General features: G+C 48.4%; 1 protein-coding gene across 1 annotated transcript in view; it reads right to left on the bottom strand.

Moving 5' to 3' along the window:
• Window positions 1-21,064, bottom strand: part of wdr70 (WD repeat domain 70) — a 36,334-nt gene that overhangs the window by 11,795 nt on the left and 3,475 nt on the right. The window contains exons 8-13 of the mRNA XM_083669700.1: window positions 19,411-19,564; window positions 17,517-17,593; window positions 11,277-11,451; window positions 2,397-2,496; window positions 1,752-1,836; window positions 1,439-1,577 (exon numbers count right to left, since the gene is read on the bottom strand). Of these exons, the coding sequence (XP_083525826.1) occupies window positions 1,439-1,577; window positions 1,752-1,836; window positions 2,397-2,496; window positions 11,277-11,451; window positions 17,517-17,593; window positions 19,411-19,564 (730 nt within the window). The remainder of the gene's footprint in view (window positions 1-1,438; window positions 1,578-1,751; window positions 1,837-2,396; window positions 2,497-11,276; window positions 11,452-17,516; window positions 17,594-19,410; window positions 19,565-21,064) is intronic.

The raw sequence follows: 21,064 nt of genomic DNA, 5'->3' as shown, positions 1-21,064 counted from the left end.
GAGAGAGAACAGTTGAGATGGAAGAAGAGAGAGAGAGAGAGAAAGAGCTGTGTTGTGCACACAGACAGACAGACAGGGTTCTCATGAGCCATGAGCAGCCATGAGCAGCTCCCTGATCTGAACCAATGGTTACCCCTGGTTTATGGAAAACAAGCGTCTCAGTGGAGTATTGATGAACACCTGCAGCTCTCCAACACTTCTATGCAACAGGGTCAATAACTCCTACCTATATGTATGGGCATGTAGCCAATATCAGCTCCCCTAACTGGGCTGGAGAAAACTGATTTCCTGCATACTGAACTGCCGTGTGCATTACTGTGGGTGATTGGGTGCTATGGGAATAGAATATGATGATTGTGCTGGTAGATAATATCTTTCCATCTCCAATATCTACCGGAGAGCAGTTGAGGAAGCATCCGTGGCTCAGCTGTGAACACTGTGGGGATGATTAGCAGAGTGCGGTAGGGGTACATTACTGTAGGGGTACATTACTGTAGGGGTACATTACTGCCCTTTCCCCTGGCTTGGCTGGACTCCACAACAATGTTTCTAACTCTCCCAGCTTGTCTTGCCTGGCTGGGACTTAAAGTACTGTCAACACTGGGAGATGATTATGCTACTGGTAAACCACAATGGATCAGTATTCTGATCTCATCAGAGATGACTCACAACCACATACATAGGTGGCCATGCCCACAGCACTAACTAATGACAGATGCTAAAAATGTATGGACAGTACTATACTCTGAAATATCAAATACTGTATAGTATGCTGAAATTCTATATATATATATATTCATAATCAAGTTATTATTTCATTTCCAAGCCATTATCATAACTGGAGGAGCTATGTCAGCCTAACATTAGGTCAATGGGACACCGCTATAACTGCATATGTCCATCAAAAAGCATCTAATACTGATGCAGACCAGAGCCCGCCAGGCACAACCAACCCAAATCAGCCATCAGTAGCCACCAGGAACAACTGATGAGTTTGCCATTCAGTATCTACAGTATCAGCCCTGACTAATTGAGTTCAGCATCCAGTATTCATCAGACCCAACTCCTCCTGCTTGTACAGTGGTACTGTAACTCTAATCCACAGGGATAATTCAGCTCTGGTTAAATGGGAGCTTAAAGAAATTACCTCAAAGCTCTAAATCTCTACAGACAAGAGTTTCTGCCTTGCTGAATGAGAGCTTAAGCTGAAGCAGCGTTGTTACAGCCGGGATGGAACGAATCCAACCCCTGGAGTTACACTCCAAAAAATAAACACCTTTATCGCAGGACGAAGTTCACAGCACTACTTCTGTTCTAATGGAAATTCATGTCGTCTTTTAGTCTTTGATGATCATGTTTCTGAACCCAAAAGAATCCATAAAAGTTTCAGTGTTGGGTCGTTATCGAAGAGTTGTGTGAGTTAGATGGTCCCACTCACGGCGTTGGTGACCTCTATCTCGTAGACCTTCTGGAAGGAGGCTCTGTCGAAGAACACCAGCTTCCCGTTGCCCTCATCCTTCTTCACCGAAGTCCCCGTCACCAGCAGCTTGTCATCTGGGCTGAAACAGCAGTCGGTCCTGAAGGAGACACAGTCCCAACTGGCTGTCATACAACCCACAACATCTGGCTGCCACACAACACATGACTACTGGCTGTCACGCAGCCACACAACACATCGCTTTTGTAGCAACAACTGTAAGCCTAGCTTGTCATCACAGGCTTAACCCAGTGGAAGGAACAGTGGAACTCACATGGGGAAGAAGGTGCTCAGCCCTGTGGCCACGTTCAGAGGCTTCTTGAAGTTCCGCATGTCCCAGGTCTTCAGAGTGTCATCACCTGGCAAACATAGCAGAAGATACCATTACCATTATTCAGGCGTTATTGTAGTCTGGTGTATAAATTCATGACTGATGTTATGTACTGTAGGCCATACTGGATGGCCTGGCTGTTGTCACCAACAGTAAAAGACAGTTTGCTCTTCCAGAGAATGTAATGATGACATATACTGGCTTTTACAAAGGCATGATCTAAGTATAACGCACGCACTCAGCGAGGGAACCCCTCTGCTTCTGTGTATGAATGTCACATGTGTGCGTGTGTGCTGAACCGCTTTGCTGATGGCGGCTTGCTTTTATTTGCACTTCGGGGAAGAGATGAGCTCTTTCCCCGCTGGAACAACAGAGCTTTGGATCAGTGTTCAGACATCACAACCCCCCTGAAACTGGTTGGTTGTGGCTGCTGCAGAATGGGACTCGCATATGGATATACACACACAGGCACAGAGGAGGAGGCCTGTTGAATGCACAGGCCAGGCTAATTTTTCATGTTATACTGGCGGAAAAGATCTATCTTTAGGTCAAGAGAGACAGAGAAGCAGCGAGGCTGGAGGTTCTCACCTCCCCGTGAGGCCAGGGTCGTCCCGTCGTAGGAGAAAGCGAGGCATGAGGTGTCTGTTCCTGGAGCGTGGGCCTGGCGACAGTGGAACTTGGTATGGACCTGGTGGCAAAAGGTTCATGTTCAAAGGTAAGACAAGTGAAGATGACTAACATTCACTGTGCCATTGTATGAGACGTTTGAACACTGACCACTAGGTCAAAATGATTGAGGGATCACATACATGTTAACCATCACTGGCCCAGGACAGTCTAGCCGGCCGATGTACTATGAATGCTCGGCGAGAGGTTTTCTTTCACCTACAGATGTTGAACTCCCTGCCCTCCGGTAACAAAGACCTTTTCATGCGCCATCTTTTCAAGACAACATACGGTTTCCATTTTCTCCTGAAAACATCGTACTTGACTTAGCCTAACCCTCAAAACCACCAAGGTTTCTGACATTCTCAAACCTTTGCAGACAGTTCACTCTCTTTCTGTAATTTTAGACCGCACAGGTTTACCTTGGCAAGCTCAGCTCCCTAAATGCTGTTATTTAGTTTTTTCAATTCATGTATGAAGAAAAATTCTCACACATCAGCTATCACAAATCTCAGGCCAGGAGTTAACCCGGGATCACTCTCCCACACCACACACTATGCATATGCCTTGTCGACAAACCTTTTAACAGGAGCCTGAGGCTAACTTTCAGGATAATTAGGGCCTGGGTACGTTGTTAAGTGCTTCAATGAAAAGAATAGATGTTCAAGTTCATAGACTTCACAGGTCACCAGGGTCAGTCACTGTCACAATGTCTGTCACATCAAAACACTCAAAACAACAATTGAAGTGACCGAAGATGTTGTCAACTTTTAGGAGCGTCATGACACAACTACCACACACACCAATTAATAACACATTGACAACACAGCTGGCATTGCAGCACATGTGACAGGATCAACACGTGTCACTCACACTATGGAGGCTAAGTGATTTTTCAGCCCAGAGTCAAACCTAATCTATTGAGTTCTCTCCAATGGCCTGACCTGGCACTGCTAATGCAGACAGAGACTCATTCACAGGTTACAAAAATGGAATTTCACTTACAGAGTAGTGCTTTTATAGACCGTGGGGTAAGAAGAGATCCTGCTATAGGGAAGTCCTATAGGGAGTTCAGTGTTAAGAGGCTGGGCAGCTTCAGAGGAGGATGGGACAGGGGATGAGGGGCCATAGGGCTAACTGTGTCCTCAGTCAGAGTGGGAATAGAATAAAACATTTTTTTTTTTAAATAATACAAAAGTGATTTCAATTAGCCGATATTAATCCATAATTCCGCCTTTTTTCATATCAGCCTCTTCAACAAGTTGTCGGCAGACAAACACTACAGTATCAATTATCCTGTTTATTATTTATTATTCTGACTAAAGACTGAGTAATTATATCATATATCAGCCTCTTCAACAGGTTATCAGCCTACAACTATTCTGACTAAAGAACTAAACAGGTGTTTCCAACATGGCCTGCCCATGTGTTTCCTCTGTGCTTACTCAGTGTGTTTTACTGCTGCAGCTTCTGTGGCAAAGACTGTGTGTGCCAAGGTCCACAGGATCGTGCTGCTGGCACTGACCCAATGTGCCCCTGGCCCAAATGCCACTCTTTTTCACACGCACAGACACAGACATGCACACACATACACACCGCAGAGAGTGTTATTCTGTTGCATCTGAGCCCAGAATCAAAGCCACCCACACAGTCCACTGAAAATCACACAGAGAAAGTACACAGCAAGAACGTACTAAAACCATGGTAAGATACATGGTAAGGTCATGTTCATGTTTTGAAACTGTAAACAACCATGTTATATCAACTACGATATGAAGACATAACAATGCAATGCTGCATCTGCAACATTGCTTCATTCCTGGGTGAGTTGGCAGGAAGCTCTGGCCAGCATACTTTAGCTTTACCTGAGCTGAGTACAACCAGACTACCCACATAAATCACTCACAGACAGCTGTTAGCACTGGGGTGAAGGGTTTCCCAGCACTGCAACAAACACAACCAGCATTGATACATACTGTGTCTCAACCTTCATTACTTCTCAATGATATGCTAATAAATCTAAAGTAAATGAAATATGGCAACAAGGGTATTTCAGTCTGAGAACGAGGGAGGGAATTTGAAGTGGAGGGCTGGAGGGCTAAAGCAGAGAAAAGGGCAAGATGGAGAAAGGTTGAGGATAAAAGAACACCATTGGCAGGAACAGAGTGTCATGTAGAGAAGGAGAGAAGGAGAGGGGGAATGGGAGTGATTGTGCCCTGAGGACAGAGGGGCAACAGGGTCGTAAGCACTTCCATAGGAAGCGGAGGGAAGTCATTAACCTGAAGGAGAGAGATAACGCTGCTTTATACCTTGAGCTGCAAATAACGCGCACGCACACACACACACACACACACACACACACACACACACACACACACACTTTCTTTTGCTCCCATTTCCAAGCTTATTTTCTTCTACAATACACCTTTTACTTTCATATTCTCTCTCTCCCCCTGTCTATCTATCCGCCCCCCCCCCCTCTCTCTCTCCCATTTATCTCTCAACTCTCTTTACTGTATACTTCAAGGGAAATGGTTCTTCACCACATTAAAAGCTTAGGAGGTTGAATTTTCTGGAAAAAATGTTTGAAAATGTTTCCTTTTAAGGCAAAATTTGAAAGAACTGGTTTAACTGGTTTTTCAATAGGCAACACATCATGTCAAAATCCCTCAGACTTAGAGGATAACATCCAGTCAAACACTCCCTAGACTAGAGTTTCATAGTCCTCCTTAACAGCGTTGTGTGACCTCCAGCTGAGTTTTGGGAACTGGGAGCTTTTTTTTTCTCCCAGCCCAAAACACAGACATGAGGTAAGCTTTGTTACAGGGTTCCTACTGAGGAGCAGGGGGAGATTTGATTACTGTTGACATGACATATTCAGCTCCTTTCCTGCCCCTCTCATCAGAGGAGAGAGGGGGTGGCCGAGAGAAGGAGGGGTGCAAAGGGGAAAGAGAAGGGTGAAGAGAGAGATGAAGGGGGTGGTAGAGAGGGAGAGAGAGAGAGAAAGAAAGAGATAGTCCAATTCAGAGAGTCAGGACCATCTGAAACAGCTCTACTGAAGAAGAAACTCTGCTTCACACACGCACACACACACGATGAGATACTGCAGAGCACCAGGTCCTTCAGCGAACCTTCAGAAAGGGAAAATAACTTTCCTAGAAGTGACTTATAATCAAGTTCACTTATGCCAAAAGGTATTGCACTGAAGTCATGGAAAGCATCAAACAACCCTGCACTAATAAATCATAGAGTGTATGTGTGAGACTGTACTTATTACAGAATGTGCTTTCTGGATCTTCTTTTCATTTAAAAAAAAAAAAAAAAAAAAAGTTTTATACTTTATGCAGGTTTAAATATCTGTTTCCTGATGTTGGTTGGCAGACTCCATGTTGGTTTGCTTCCTGTGTTAAGCTCAGTTTCCTGTCCGGTACCAGGTTGTGAAACTCGATGCTCGGACATCGTTTGAAGCCTGTCTCACACCTCTACCCTTCCTCTGTACAGAGTAACTGGTGGGCCCCTCTCTAGATCTCTCTCCCATACACTCTCTCTCACACACACACACACACACACACACTCTTTCACACTGTCGCCCAGGACATTACGAAAGGTTTCACAGAAGTGGGTGGATGGAATGGCGGAGGGCACAACCTTGGGTAGAGTTTCATCCTTGGAAGGCTCTGATAAAGATCCACCACAAGCACAACTGTTCCTAACCGTGTCACCCGAGTAACACCTGAGCCACTTGGTGGTGACCTCTGTGCAGTCAGTCCTGCAACCTACCTCTGACCACTTGCTGCTTCTGAGGATCAAGTGGCCCAACTACAGCCCTGCACAGCTGCACTGATCCTTCATGGAAACCAACAAGTGGTGTGTTTAAGAGAATAATGCCAGCGTGCATATACATACATATTCTCTCTCTCTGCCCTATATCTGATACATATTTTATTTTCTACTAAATCCATGACTTTTGGGAATCTGTGTATTCTGTGTATCTGGTCCCTGTGGTGTGACTGGGGTATTTGGTCTCTGTGGTGTGACTGGGAGGGAGACTGTGGTGTGACTGGGGTATTTGGTCTCTGTGGTGTGGGGTTGTAGGAGCAGGTTGCCTTCAGACGGCCCAGCTGGGGCAGTTTGTTCACACTCCAAAGGGTTCCCTGAAGACAGCCTCGTAAAGCATGCCGTGGAACTGCTCTAGCTCGCTGTCAGGGCATGGGCTTCTCCTCTAAACATTTTTATTGGGCCTGTGTTTGGGCCTAAGTCTGCAGTTCCTAGCCAATCTCCCCGGGCCTATCTTTTATGGCTCTGGGATTTAGTGGTTTACAGTGACACTGTGCAGAGTCGCATTGCTGCGTTTGAGGTCCCTTTAGGCCGGTGACTGCAAATGATGTGTTGGCCAGCTCTGGTCTGTTTACGCAGGCAGGCGTGAATAATGTATGAGACTAGAATAAAACCAGGGTGGGAGAAAGGGGGTTTGCGACCAAAATGTACTTCATCAGTCACAAAGCATAGCGATTTGGACTGAATACTAGAACAATATAGGACTGTATGTTCCGTGGAGTGGTGTGCAGAACCAAGCAGGGACATTCCGTAACCCTGCGCACTTTGACAACATTGACCATCTTTTGACCATCAAACAGTAGAAGCTGATCAAAACCACCCCTCGAGTGGACCCACTTTGTAGTCTGGAGTGTTCTGAGAAGAACAAATGACGACATAACATTCCATGAATCTCTGTGGTAATGTTCTGGAAACGAGCCCAGCACTTTGACCCGCCTGGGCCACGCACGTCACCCATTCCTACCAGGAGAGGCATCCCAGCACCCAAAAGTACCACTGCACATCACCTGGCAACCGTGGACGGGAAAACCTTATAATCTTGGCGCAGATAGAGTTGCTCTAAGAAGGAGCGTGCAATCACTGCCTAGTGCAGCAGCAGCAACAGCATCAGCAGCAACACACCAAGGAGACCTTCTTGACTCCCATCACAGGATCAATCAACCCCACACAGGGGATCAAGAACATGATCTGTCATCCTCAATAAGTCCTCTTTAGCCCAAGCACTAGATCAAGGTCAGGTGGATAATTGATACTGTCTGTCTACATATTCTGCCCATGAGTAATGGTAGCGGTCCACCGGGAGATGGACATGATCCTAACCTCTTCAGAGAGGAGAGAAGGAGCAGCGAGAGGGCAGACAGTAGCACAATAGTTTTTTGGGGGGGTTTTAGGTAGACTCTCGTCTTAGCTGGTAAAGTGGGTCTTCGTCAAAAGAGTGCCTGATTCCAAAAGTTAATTGATTACACTTCATGGTGAATCTTTCCAATCCTGATTCTTTCCATTGACCATGGCAAACATGTCCGAGCATTAGGGCTTTCATCAACCTGTGTACCAGGGCATAGGGAAGAGGGCAGAGGGAATACACGGACAACATGCCCCTCAAGTCCAGGCACCGGTGGTCAGGAAACACACACAGTGTTATTGTAAGCTGCTATGGGATGCTGGGTAAATATTTAGTCTGGAGGAACGAGCAGTAATAAATTAGAGAGCTTTTACCCAATCTCTCTGAGCCTGCATCGGGGGGACGGGGGGACGGGGGGGAAGGGGGAGGGAGGGAGGGGCGGACGGAATAGCAGGGGCAGGACATAACATTCACAATACCTCATTCAAGTCTTCACTTAATATTCACTCACACAGAGGACCTGAGCAAGAAAATATCCCTTTTGCATGTTTCTGTCTAGTGAGACAATAGGAAACCATAACCACCACATAAAATCACACAGCCCACACACCTATACTGGAAAAGAGTGCTGCTAAACTTCATAATATGTTCATGTTCATGTTCGTTCAGTTCATAATATGCTGTAAGTTCAAACCTCTAGGCCTGTATGCTCAGTAATCTGTCTGAGCCCTTCTCCTACCTGTTCCAACTCAATGCACAGAGAGCCTGCAGACCCCTTCTATGACCTGCCTGTCACTGTCTCCACATCCCCTCCCACTAAATAACTGTCACACGCAGACGACTCCTTCTCATTCAGAGACACTCAACCATGTCCACAGAGAGGTACACAGAGCAGAGCAGCGTATAGAGGGATGGAGGGATAGAGGGATGGAGGGATAGAGGGATGGAGGGGGAACCAGTGGAGGTGGTAAATCCCATATGCTCTGTATTATCTCCTTCACATTCCTGTCCAGCATTTAGCTGTTACCGAGGCAGACGGGCCTAAATGATGATGATCACCATTGACATTTGGATTAATGTTGTCCTGATTTTGTTTAGGTTACGATTAAATAGAAGAGAACAAAAAAAAAACAAAGCAAAAGTGAACATGGGACAAATAAATATCGGGTGGATTTAAACGTCCAGCCTTGGATACCAGAGTAACTTGTGCTCTTCTCAGATGGTTGGGAAAAAAATCTGGCAATAAAAGCAAAGGAAATGGCCATAACCAGGAGGAAATCAAACCGGAGTGATGTCCTGATGCTCTGACACATCCTCAATCTTTAGGCATTGCTCCCAGGTCCAGAGTCTCTCACATTCAATAGAAGGGCCTCTCTCTGTCTCTTTCAGACAGAAAGAAAGACTATTTATTAGCCATGCAACCAATTCTCATCAATTGCTGGAATGTGGTAATTTTTGCACACCCCCACCCCGAACACACACGCACAACCCTCCCCTCCGAGACAACACACATGCACACCCCCCAAGGGAGAACAGAGCTCTGGGCTCTGGGCACAGGGTCAGCCATATTCGGCGCCCCTGGAGTAGTTAGGGGTTAAGTGCCTTGCTCAAGGGCACAACGGCAGTGGTAGGCACCTTAGATATGATGCCAACAACCTTCCAGTCACCAGCTCACATCTGGCTCCCTCCTGGGGTGAGGATCGAACCTACCGATGGCTGGCCGGCCTCTCTAACATCTAGGCTGCCTGGCCTGCCTGCCTGCCTCTCTCTCTCTGCCTCTCTCTCTCTGCCTCTCTCTCTCTGCCTCTCTCTCTCTGCCTCTCTCTCTCTCTCAGGGTCAGGTTAGTCTGACAGCTGTGAGTGAGGTTGTGAGCGATAGACTGCCAAACCTGCTCTCTCCACTGATCCCTCAACAGGAAATAATTTCCTCCCGCCGCCCCGACACTGACCAGAGACGTGTCCCAAAGCAAAAAGCCCCCAGACAGACAGGATCATGGGTAGCTAGCCGGGCAGGGGCTTTGGAGTCCCAGCGAGGGAACGTGAAGAAAATGGGACGATCTGACTGCAAGGCCTGTTTTTCCTCAACCAGGCAGGAAACTCTACTCCAAGAGAGACACTCACACAGATTAAGACATACTCGAGTGTTGAACGCAGGTCATTTTTAACCACGAGACAAGGCTTGGTCACATGTCTCCAGTAAAAAAACAGCCAGGCGAATGTGAAAAATGCTCACCCGGGAGCCAAAATACACAATTAATCCCACCGTCGAGATCAGAGAGATGGAATGCACACTTTGATTACCTAATTGCATAATTAACGAACAGTGGAAAAAGTACAGAGTGGACGGGATTGGGCCTCCCGGCTTGCTCCATGTATCCCCACTCCATCACCACACCCACTCACTCAACGCTACGTCACCGGCGATTTTTTCACCATCAGGGTTATGTTGAGGGTTCGCATGTGGAATATCACGCTGTACCTGCCGAGTGGAACTTCCAGGCCCGAGAGAGTACTAGTCTAATGTGGGGGGGGGAGGGGGTGGGTCCACTCGAGGGGGGAGAGGACTGTGCTGCCCATAGGTGGGAAATGGGACGATCCTGCTGTGCAGTTCACCTGTGAAACGGAAGTTTACTTACAATATAAATGATCCTCTCGGAATCCGCCTCACTGTAGTAACTTCTCAACACGCACCACTGACTGAATCTCCACAGTCCAACCGATGCTGCATTTTTAGAATTCTTTTTTTGGGATTCTCCCCAGGTGGGGCTACAATGGGATACATCTCCTTTAACTGAAACAACATACCTCCGGCATACTTCCCCTTTAACCCATACAGTAGCTGCATACCTCCCCTATACTCTCGAGGGTGTACTACTGTCAGTGTAAACTGGGATCTCTCCCAGTGACCACACACAATAGAGCCAGCATCCTCTCTTTCAGCTATGAGGATCAAATCCATCCATCCATCCCACTAACATACAACCGGGAACACCCCTTCCACACACACACACACACTGGGAGAGATCCCAGTTTACAGTTTACACACTCAAGCATGCCTACAACACACATACAAACCTATCCATCCATATCCATACACCTATCAATTTACGACTCCTGCCCCTCCCTCCCTCCCACCATTGGTGGCCTAGGATGTCTTAGAAACGTGATTAAGTCTGAGGTCTAATTGTTCATCTCGTAGCTCCACACACATACCGGTCGCCTCTCACACCCGTCTACGATACAGTACCACACAAGATGCTACACAGATGGGAAAACAGACAGAGCGGATGGTTTAAATGAAGGCTGTTGACCAAACACAAACGCTACTTTCCCACCTACGGCTTTATTTACTGCTGGGACCTGCTTAGTGTTTGGTGACCTTTTTGACCTATGACCCAACGCCCTGTGACAGGATGATCCCCTGCTGACCTCCTGTTTCCACATCCCAGGGCCGAGACGACAAAGATCAGCCTAGTTTTACTGCCCAAGATACATCCTGGCCTCTTCCTATCAGTCCTTTGTGTGTGAGACAGTAACAAGAGCAACTAGAGTGTGTGTGTGTGTGTGTGTGTGTGTGTGTGTGTGTGTGTGTGTGTGTGTGTGTGTGTTTTTGTGTGACTCACGCTGAGGTTCCTGTCCCAGATCTGTATGGTTCCGTCCTGGCAGCCTGCGGCGATGAGTTTTCCGTCACGGCTGTAGGTACAGCAGGTGGGCGTGACTTTCTTCCCCTGTTGAGTGCGAGGCTTGAACACCGACTTGTGCTTCTTGTCTTTGTTCAGATCCCACGTGCGCACAGTACTGAGGGGGGAGAGAGAGAGAGAGAGAGAGAGAGAAGCCACACGTAACTACATGAACACAGCACTACAGTAGTACACACCAACTCCACACAACGAGCTGTGTCACCATACCCGACCGCCCTATATCATGTTCCCAAGAAATTCCCCAAAATCCATTAGCAATCACAACATACCATACCAATACACCTTGTCACATCACCCAGACATTCTCTGACCTCTCATCATGCTACTCTCTAATTCTTCTAACTCAATAGTCAATAACTCATATCAACAACACTAAGAGATACGGTATCCCAATCCCAATCTACGAGCCATCTCCCCATAGCCCTCCATATCATATCACCCAGATATGTGTTGAAGGGTGAGAGGTTAGAAAACAGAGGAGAGATAGAGAACAGTAGATCAGCCTGACAGGCGTGTCTGAAGCTTCCATGAAATTCAGATTTTCTTCCCTACATCTGCTGAACACATTACGGAGGGACGCTCGGACTGGAGGGGACAGAGGGAGGAATGAACAAACGCACACGCACAAACCGACAAACACAAAAACTTAGCAGCTTAGCTAAAATGACTGAATGAGTGCACAACATCAACTTTGGCAAAAAAAACGTCTAAAACGTGGCAAGTACGGTAAATGACTGTTATTGTACAACTCAAAATAAATCGGGGTAGAAAAAGATTAATGCTGTAACATTCTTTGCCAGTCAGACTGACTCAAAGCAGGCGTTCTGTCGTATTTCAGCATACCAGAGGGGACCAGTCATCTGACTGAGACCACCTCAGCATCCAGGGTCAGAGGGGAAGGGAAATGTAACCTTTGACCTTACCAACACCCTTTCCTGTCCTGAGGAGGCAGGTTAACACTCACGGCTACTTACCACCTCCCTCAACAACAGCCTTCACCTCACTCTACCTAGTACTTCACCCCACTCAACACACTGGAGAGGAAGACGAGAGGGGGGGGGGGGGGGGGGGGGGGGGTAGAGAGATTGAGAAGACCGAGCGTGGAGCAAGCGTAGAAAAGAGAGAGCAGTGAACAGAGAGGTGAGGAGAGTAAGAGGTCAGTGCAGGCGGACCATAGTGGTGCCTGGTGCCATGAGTGAGTCAAACAGACCAACTGTGTCCATGTGTCTCTCTCTGACCTTCCATCTCCATTCACTTACATACATATACACACACACACACACACACACGCCAGACTGAGCGTGTCCAAGTGTGTCTCTGACCCACTGTCCGCTTGGACAAGCATGACCCTGGAGGTCAGGGGGGTCAGGTGAGGAGCATAAACACACAGACAGAGCTGCTACTAACACGCAGGCACAGATTCCGACACGGCTGGCTACACACTCAGCAGTTACTGACACACACACACACACACACACCAGTGTTTAGATAAGCTTGACATCCTGACACAGATACCAGCCAAAGACATATTGCCCGTGTGAATATTGGTTTGATAAACCTCACAGTTGCACTGCTATATCACTGCTGTCAGGTTGATCCTCTTCCTAAACCGTCAACGAAGCGTGTTTGGTGAGTGTATTTGTCTGCCTGTTTAGTTTGTGTGCGCATGCGTGTGTGTGTGTGTGTGTGTATATACGTGAGCGTATGTGACAGCCCCTGTACAGGGTGACAGATCGTTCCACCTGCTCCATCACTCATACGCGTCTGTGGTCTGTTTACACAAGACTGCAGGCGTCGTGTCTGTCCGAACACTAAAGACAACATAACCTTTCACATACGTTGCACAAATAAAACAAAAATGGAATTCAATTCATCCAGGGTCTCTTTCCAAAACATTGGCTGTGCTGGCTGACAGGAGGCTGGGCAGAGAGGCCAGACTACCCCCCCCCCCCCCCCCCCCCCCCCCCCCCCCAGGCTGGGCCGTACCAGGGACCCCTCGGTCGTGTCAGCAAGCCCACGAGGTGGGAAGGAGCACGTAGTTGGGCCGGCGGGGGCTGCTCTCTTAAAAGTTCATGTCAAAACTAATGCAAAAGCCACTGGATTGTCAACTACTTCATTGGGATCCATTCAGGGGGTGAACCTCGTATTTCTTTCAAATAAATGTGTGTTATTTAAAAGGTTTTGTGAGCCTCAAACCTCTTCAGAAGTGTGTTTTGGGACTTGGCGACTACCTCCGGCCTCGTTCAACTCAATGAAGTGACAGACCGTTCATGAACAGCTTTTGTGAGCACAAAACCAAAACCAAAAACATAAAAGAGGGACCAGGGAACGAACACAGAGTCCCTTCTCCACCCTTTCACCTCCCCCAACAATGCTGTTTTCCTCTCAATCAGCACTCCCCTGTTCCTGTCGTGAACGTTTAAGACGCAGACCGGGTTGGACGTGATAAAGACAAGAGCCATACAGCCTCACTCATGCGTGTGCGTGTTTTTTTTTACGAGAGGTAACACAGCCGTTCACACATCCACCCAGGGGTGAGGCCTCCCTGCCTCCCCTCCCTCCCAGGCCCACGCCGGCCCCTTCCCTCCCTGACTGGAGATGCTATCTGAGGGCCCAGTCTTTGGGCCCTGCCGGGTACGGACGGCTGCCTGGGACAGCTCCCCAGATGGAGGGATAAGGAGGAGAGGAATAGAGGCCTGATCAAAGCTCCGGGCGGTGTGAGTGTGAGTACCTACGGTCTGTGTGTGTGTGTGTGGTGTGTGTGTGTGTGTGTGTGTCTGGTAGGCTGGCTGGAGCCTGGCTATGGGGCCAGTTTGTGGGGCTCTGTTATCACTAGGGGGGATTAGGAGAGGAAGAAGGGAGCTGTTCCATCTCAGGTACCATGGAAAATAAGGTGGGAAAGTAATGGGGGGGGGGGCACCAAAATATGTATGGTGTATGTATGGTCGAATATGCACAATGCATGATCCTGGGTTGGACATGGACCACTTGTTGTGTACAGAGCTGTAGTCTGAGACGCGCTGGCCTGTGGATGAACCTGAAGTGTCTCCGAGCCTAACGCCCCGACATGTTCTCTCAGACCCCTGGGATGTCTGTCCTCACTCCACATCTCCATATCGCCATGGAGATCACCCTTAATAGCCTTGTGATGGGGCTAAACCACTCCGAAAAGCCCAAATTAGGCCATCCCTAGCTTCATGCTTTTGGCTGAGGGTGTAGGGTTACTTATAGAAAAATGGGGGTAATACTGGCTTGACAAGCACGGTATGCCAGATATGAGCAATTAAGTTAGGAGATAGTAGTATGATCTCAAGAGGAGCGGTGTCTATTTACAGCGAGCTGAGACACAAAACACTTTCCGTGTGAGAGAGACCACTAGTCTTCCTACTGCTAAGGGTTTACATGGCTCGTCTACCATGATTTGTCTTACGGTGTAACAAGAGCAGTTTCATATTCTGTATCCATGTTTCAGGACGGTGATTCTTCAACGTGCCACAGGAGTAGTGTGTGTGGGGGGAAGACATGGCGTGGTGGCGTGTGATAAAGACTGGTGGACACCTGACTGACTGACTGTCTGTCTGTCTGTCTGTCTGACTGTCTGACTGTCTCCCTCTCATCTCCTCTGGGGCTCGTGCACATCCCAGCCCTGCAGACCTGCAGCCAGGCAGTCCAAGCATGTAGGGAATCCCTGGCGTTCAGGCTCCAGCACAAACATTCCTCTCAGGGTTAAGACCATGGGTGTCTGTCTGTGTGTGTGTGTGGTGTGTGTGTGGACAACCCCATTACTCTGTGTCAAAAACAAATTGCTTAATCTTGGCAGGGAATATTCCCACAGGGAACAGACCAACACCATAGACTTTCTGAGGGCACAATCACTGGAACTGCAACATTACTCTTCCTGAAGCTTCCAAGCAGGTGTTCTTTCAGCAGATAATTACTTCAAGTAACTCTGCAGTTTGCACGTATCTGGGCCCTATGGATCCAGTCAGAGTGATGCCTTTAGCTAGCAATGTGCCGTTAGCCCTTTACAAACCAAATAATCCCCAACAAAACGTCAAGAGAATGTAGAAAATAGATTTTTGCCGCTCAGCAATTGAACATGTCAACAGCAATCAGAGAGTCACATTGAAGCCTCTCCACAAACCAGCTGCTTCCCAGACTGAATCTGCAGGGACATTTGAAAACTCCATGCTACTAACCCTAACCCCATCCCCCCCCCCCCCCCTCCCCAAGACATCATTCCTCTGATAGAGATGTGACAGGATCATTTTTAACAGGACAACTACAGGTCATGGGAAGAGGAATCCAAACTGTCAGACAAGGACAAGATCTGCTCAAGAGCTCGGGGAGGGCGAGAGAGAGAGAGAGAGAGAGAGGGGGGGGGGGGGGGGGGGGGGGGTGGGGAGGGGGGGGCGCCTTGCTTAACAACTCCACTGAAAGCAGCAGCACATCAAAAGGTGTCTGTCTCCATCACAACAGAGAGAGAAAGAAAGAGGGAGTACCTGGGTGGTCAGATTCATGGCCCAACCTCTTTCACATGGAAGAGACAAACAGACAGACAGAACCAAGCACACAGTGGTACTACTGGCCCACTACCGGTCCATTGTTCCAGCCACACAAACACCAGCCCAGTGGTCCGGTCTCCCTAGCCTCCCCTCTGAGACCACTGAATGGGAGAGCAGGTGTGGGGGGAGTCCTTACCTCCCCACCTTTATTTCACAACACCCAGCGTAACAATCAGGGTCTCCCCGAGGCCTCGGAGTGAGACGTGTAATTAGGTGAGATGGGGAGAGAGGGAGTGCAGGGGAGAAAGAGGAGAGAGGGAGGGGGAGGGGGGATAGGGGAGGGGGAGGGGGGGGGCAGAAGAAAGAGACAACCTCCTCCCGCTAGCAGGTCACATCAGCCAATCCCTGAGCCGTCCGTCCCTCCTCCTCCTCCTCCCCCTGGGCCAGGGTTGCTGATATGACCCCCAGGCTCTGCCGCTGGCCTGGGGGACCCTTCCACATCTGCAGCTGCTCTGGGCCGGGCCGGGCCGGGCTGGCTGTGAACGGCTCCCCGCGCGCTCCTCTCCTCCCCGAGCCGGGGCAACACCCAGCGTTAACGTGTCATGGGAGGAGAGCCAGAGACCTCAACGAAAGCCAAATAAACCAGCCACCACATCTGGGAGAGGAGAGGAGAGGAGAGGAGAGGAGAGGAGAGGAGCGGCGGAGGTAAACACCGGGCCCTACCCCGACCCGACGCTCAGCCTTGTTGACGACGGTGTTGGGTTTCTGCACACCGCTGCCTGCCACACTCGGTTAAACTCATCACTGGGCTCTCTCTCTTCCTCACACACACACTCACACGCCCACAAATTGAAAATCAACAATAGTTCAGCGCCACGGGAAACTAACGGGCTCAGAGAGGAAAATCACAAGGGTTTTAAAGGACAGTGTACGGTGAATTGGATTGGAACACGTCTAACTTGAGGACGTGACCAACGAAAGCACTGTGAGGACTGCGCCAATGAGGAGGATCGCCCGAGTCTCCCAGAGGCATAGTGTCCTCTAGCTAGCCTAGGGGACTCCCTGCTGGCGACAGAGGGGATGATGGGAAACTAACATGTCAACGCCATGGTGAGCCAGCAGCCAGAGACGAGGGACTTGTTTAGAGAACCTTCAGCTGTATGTTGTGTTTGCTGACAGTTCAAATGTCCAGAGGAGTCAACAGGTGAACAATAAATAGCTAGGTAAGCAATTTAGTACAGTTAAGAAGTATGTTATGAGATAGTTAGTGAGTGAAGCAGGCCAAAGTTTGACAGGATTTAGATAGAGGACTGTGCAGACTGAAAGTGACACTTTTCAGAGAGCCATATTGATGTCCGGCAGCCCAAATGAACTCACTGGAAACGGTTCTTAAAGGTACAGTATATGCTGCAATCTTCCTGCAATCCTTCTCCTGATCCTGGATAAGCCAATGTATCCCAGCTAAGACAACAAACAGTACCGGTACACAGGCATCCCCGTCCTTAAATGAGGAGGGAGATTATTAACCCCCTCATTAACCCCTGTCAATCAAGCTCGGAGAGTCCTCTGTAATAGCCCTGATCCCTGTTGACAGACACCACATGTACACACAGCGGGAACGTGCGCCTGTACACACGTACACACGCGTACAACTCACCAGTCATTGGAGCAGGTCATGAACTCTTCCTTAATCTTGGGGTGCCAGCAGCCACTGTTCAGCATAGCAGTGTGACCCTGAAACAACAAGAAGGAAAGTTCAAACACCATCCAATCCATCACCTACGGAGACTTAATAACAGCACAATGAAGAGGAACGGTCTGAGGGGGAAACAAAAAAAGAAAAAAAGAAAGAAAGCAAAACAAAAACACAATTTTCAATACAAGCTGCGGTTGCAGTCTGTGCTCCTAGCTTTTCGTCCATTGGTTCTCCTCCAGAGAGAAGTGTGAGGCCTTGAGGGAGAAGCCCCTCAGACTGAGCCACTGAGACCCGACACTAACTCCAGCCAGGCCCAGCCCAGAGTATCTCCAAACCTGTGAGCTCATAGCAGTGTGACCTCCAGAGCTTTCCCCTGCTAAAACATCCATGCAGAGAATTAGCCATAACAAATAACATGTTCAAAGAGGGGCTGCCTGGAGAGAGTCGCCCTCTCACACTGCGAGGGCAGAGGATGTCTCCAGTGCGCTGAGCAGCAGAGAGGTCAGACATGACATATCTCAATTTTGACAGGCCAGTTAGCAGAAAGGGAGTTTTGCTCCCCAAGAGTTGACCAAATGACATCAGTGTGCGGATATTAGACAACGGCCTTGCCTGCTCACTGTCAAACTCTCTCAGCAGGGTCCTTTCATCATCACAGACACTTGACTTACACCGCCGTTTGTTCACCTTTAACAGGATTTAGACTGTTGTCTAAATCCACTGTTGTCTCCATCAGCCAATGTTGCCCCATACATCAATCCCTTAAGGTTTAAGTACTAGATCCATCATTTACAGTCCTAGTTACAGCATAATACTAGGTTACATTTTGATATTCACAAATGGGAGGACAAAAAGCATTTTGGTCAGTAGTTGTAAATATTTAGGGTACAATCCACACACTGCGTTGCTAGCTTAAGCCAACAACTGAAATGTTTGTAAATGACTGAATTGCTTCCATGTTCTGGCGAAGGGCATCAAAACAAACAGCGCTGTCTTTTCACGGTGATAGCCTTTTAATTGACCTGGAGGAACTACTACCATCACCGTGCACCTCCGGGGGAGTCAATTGCCAATAACTAAAGAGAAACAGACTGACACACACACACGCACACACACACGCACGCACGCACGCAGACACACACACACACACACACACACACGAGTACCTTAATCACAAACAGATCCTGGGCATGGCATTTGGACACAGCGTATTACATGGGTCATGTTCAGTGCTCCATTGCAGAGCTTCAGTCAACCCGACGCAGGCTTCTGCAGGAATGCAGGAAGACTTCGGGACACCACGGCAACAGTCAACACAATGTCATCTGCCGCGGAAGTCTGAGTAATTCTTGATTAGGGAGGGTAACTGCTACTGTACCATCTCTCTATTAGAGTGTCTTGCATGGCAGCTACCTGGCATGGTCATTGACCACCATCCGTTTGGCATCACCAGCCACCATACAAGACACGCTTGGTTAATGGACATTCAATTAAAGCCTTTCAAAAAGGTAGCAGAACTGTTCATGCAAAAAAAAAAAACACACGGTATCGAACGCAAAACTGCCCGCTCACCACCGGGTGAACCAGGACAGGGGTTAGAATCTGGTGACCCCTCTCCGCCTCCGACTGCCTCCAGCTGGAGGTACAGTACACATCATTAACCCGATACACAAACTACCAGCTGCAGCTAACAACCCTGACAACATGCTGGTGCTGGGTAGGGTTCACCACTTAGTTACACAGACTTATCCCTGCTTCGATGCACTGTTGGAGGGGGTCACCAACAGGGGAGCACGTCATATCTCAGGTCCAACAGAATGAGATCTTGGTGAGCAGCAGAAGAGTGATACTGTACCTTGGTGTTGGCCATGTCCACGATGTACTGGTCTCCCTTGGCGCACTCCAGGACGGGGAAGCCGTCGCGATCCAACACCTTGGCTTGGGCATTCCCAGAAACCACCAGGATCATGTCGCCAGTGTTGCTGTACTGCAGGGACCTGATCTGGTGGCTGATGGTTGGGGAGAGACACACAGAAGTGAAGAATGAGAAACGTTCAGTTTCTACTTATCATTCCTGTGGTTAAGATGTTGAGTCATTATGATAGAAGTGCAGCCAGTGTCTCTCTTAGGACACATCTGTTGCGTTGTTGAAAGACATCTGCTGATGGTGATTGCGCAACGGAGCCGAGGCATTGTTATATTTAACAGCTGTTAATCCTGAAAACCGTTCTGAAAACGACCTGTAGGCTCCTGTAACATAACCGTGGGAAAGGCAACAACAACACACACCTCAGACTCAACACTGGAAAATGGAAAGCCCATCAGACTGTGTCAGGAGAACACACACACACACCGCGACTGGCCTTGGCTACACTCCACCGGGGGGAGGCTGGTGGAGGTAGAAATAACAATACCGTTCCTCACTCCATTCCTTGCATTACGATGAGCCCGTCCTCCGATTTTCTACCGCCACTAGCCTCCCCTGGCCTACCACACGCTGGGTTTCATCAAGACAGACAGAGAGAGAGAGTTGAAGGATTCAAGTATTAGCCAAAAGACCAGACGCCTTCCCAGTAACAGGCAGCTATTGCCCCATAGTCCTCAGCCTCTCTGATTGACTGTTTATATACAGTACAATGGTGGAAACTGGGTTTCCATGAGATCACAGGACCAATAGCAGGTGCCTGGGGAAGTCCTGGAATATCATCAAATAACCGTAGCCATCTGGCAAACGGTACCAGAGCATCCGGTCTTGGACCAACAGGTTCCGAGACAGCTTCTACCTCCAATCTATAAGACTCTGACACCTCCAGCTGCCCAGCAGCAGCAGAAATATCTGCTGCTCATTTGTACTTGACATTATTTGCACTCACCCCTGCACACACAAACACCCCTGCACACTAAACACACAAACACCCCTGCACACTACACACACAAACACCCCTGCACACTACACACACAAACACCCCTGCACACACCAACACCCCTGCGCACCCCCCCCCACACACACACACACACACACACACACACACACTTCTACCATTGCTGTTTATTTATATTTATACTATTTATCTCTATATATTTCACCCAAGGGTACATTTAATGTCTCACTGTTACTAGTACTATTAATTGAATATTGTGGAGGTAGTGTGTCTAAAGCGTTGCATTGTAGCATTTACTGCTGTATCCAGTACATATGATAAATACACTTTGATTTGACTGAATCTCTCTGTCTCACTTTACTTTTAATCTCTAAGCTTGGAAGCAAATGATCAACCTTACACACGACACTAGCCATGTTTAAAAACCAAAACTATCTAAACCTGGAACATTTTCAAAGAAAATGCTCTTACAAGGCGCTCCCTCATCCACGTACGCAACAAGTGCACTTAGCGTTTCGGGTCAATATCCAATCCGGCATTAACACAGCGGGAGGTAGATGGGGCAGTTGTGTTTCCACGCGGGGACTGGGAGCAGGGCCCTCGGCCTACTGTCTCATAAATAGAGTA

Source organism: Argentina silus (assembly GCF_951799395.1).
Source record: "Argentina silus genome assembly, chromosome: 5".
NCBI classification, from domain to species: Eukaryota; Metazoa; Chordata; class Actinopteri; order Argentiniformes; family Argentinidae; genus Argentina; species Argentina silus.
The sequence above is the reverse complement of the archived record's forward strand: the minus strand, read 5'-3'. Positions and strand labels throughout refer to the sequence as shown.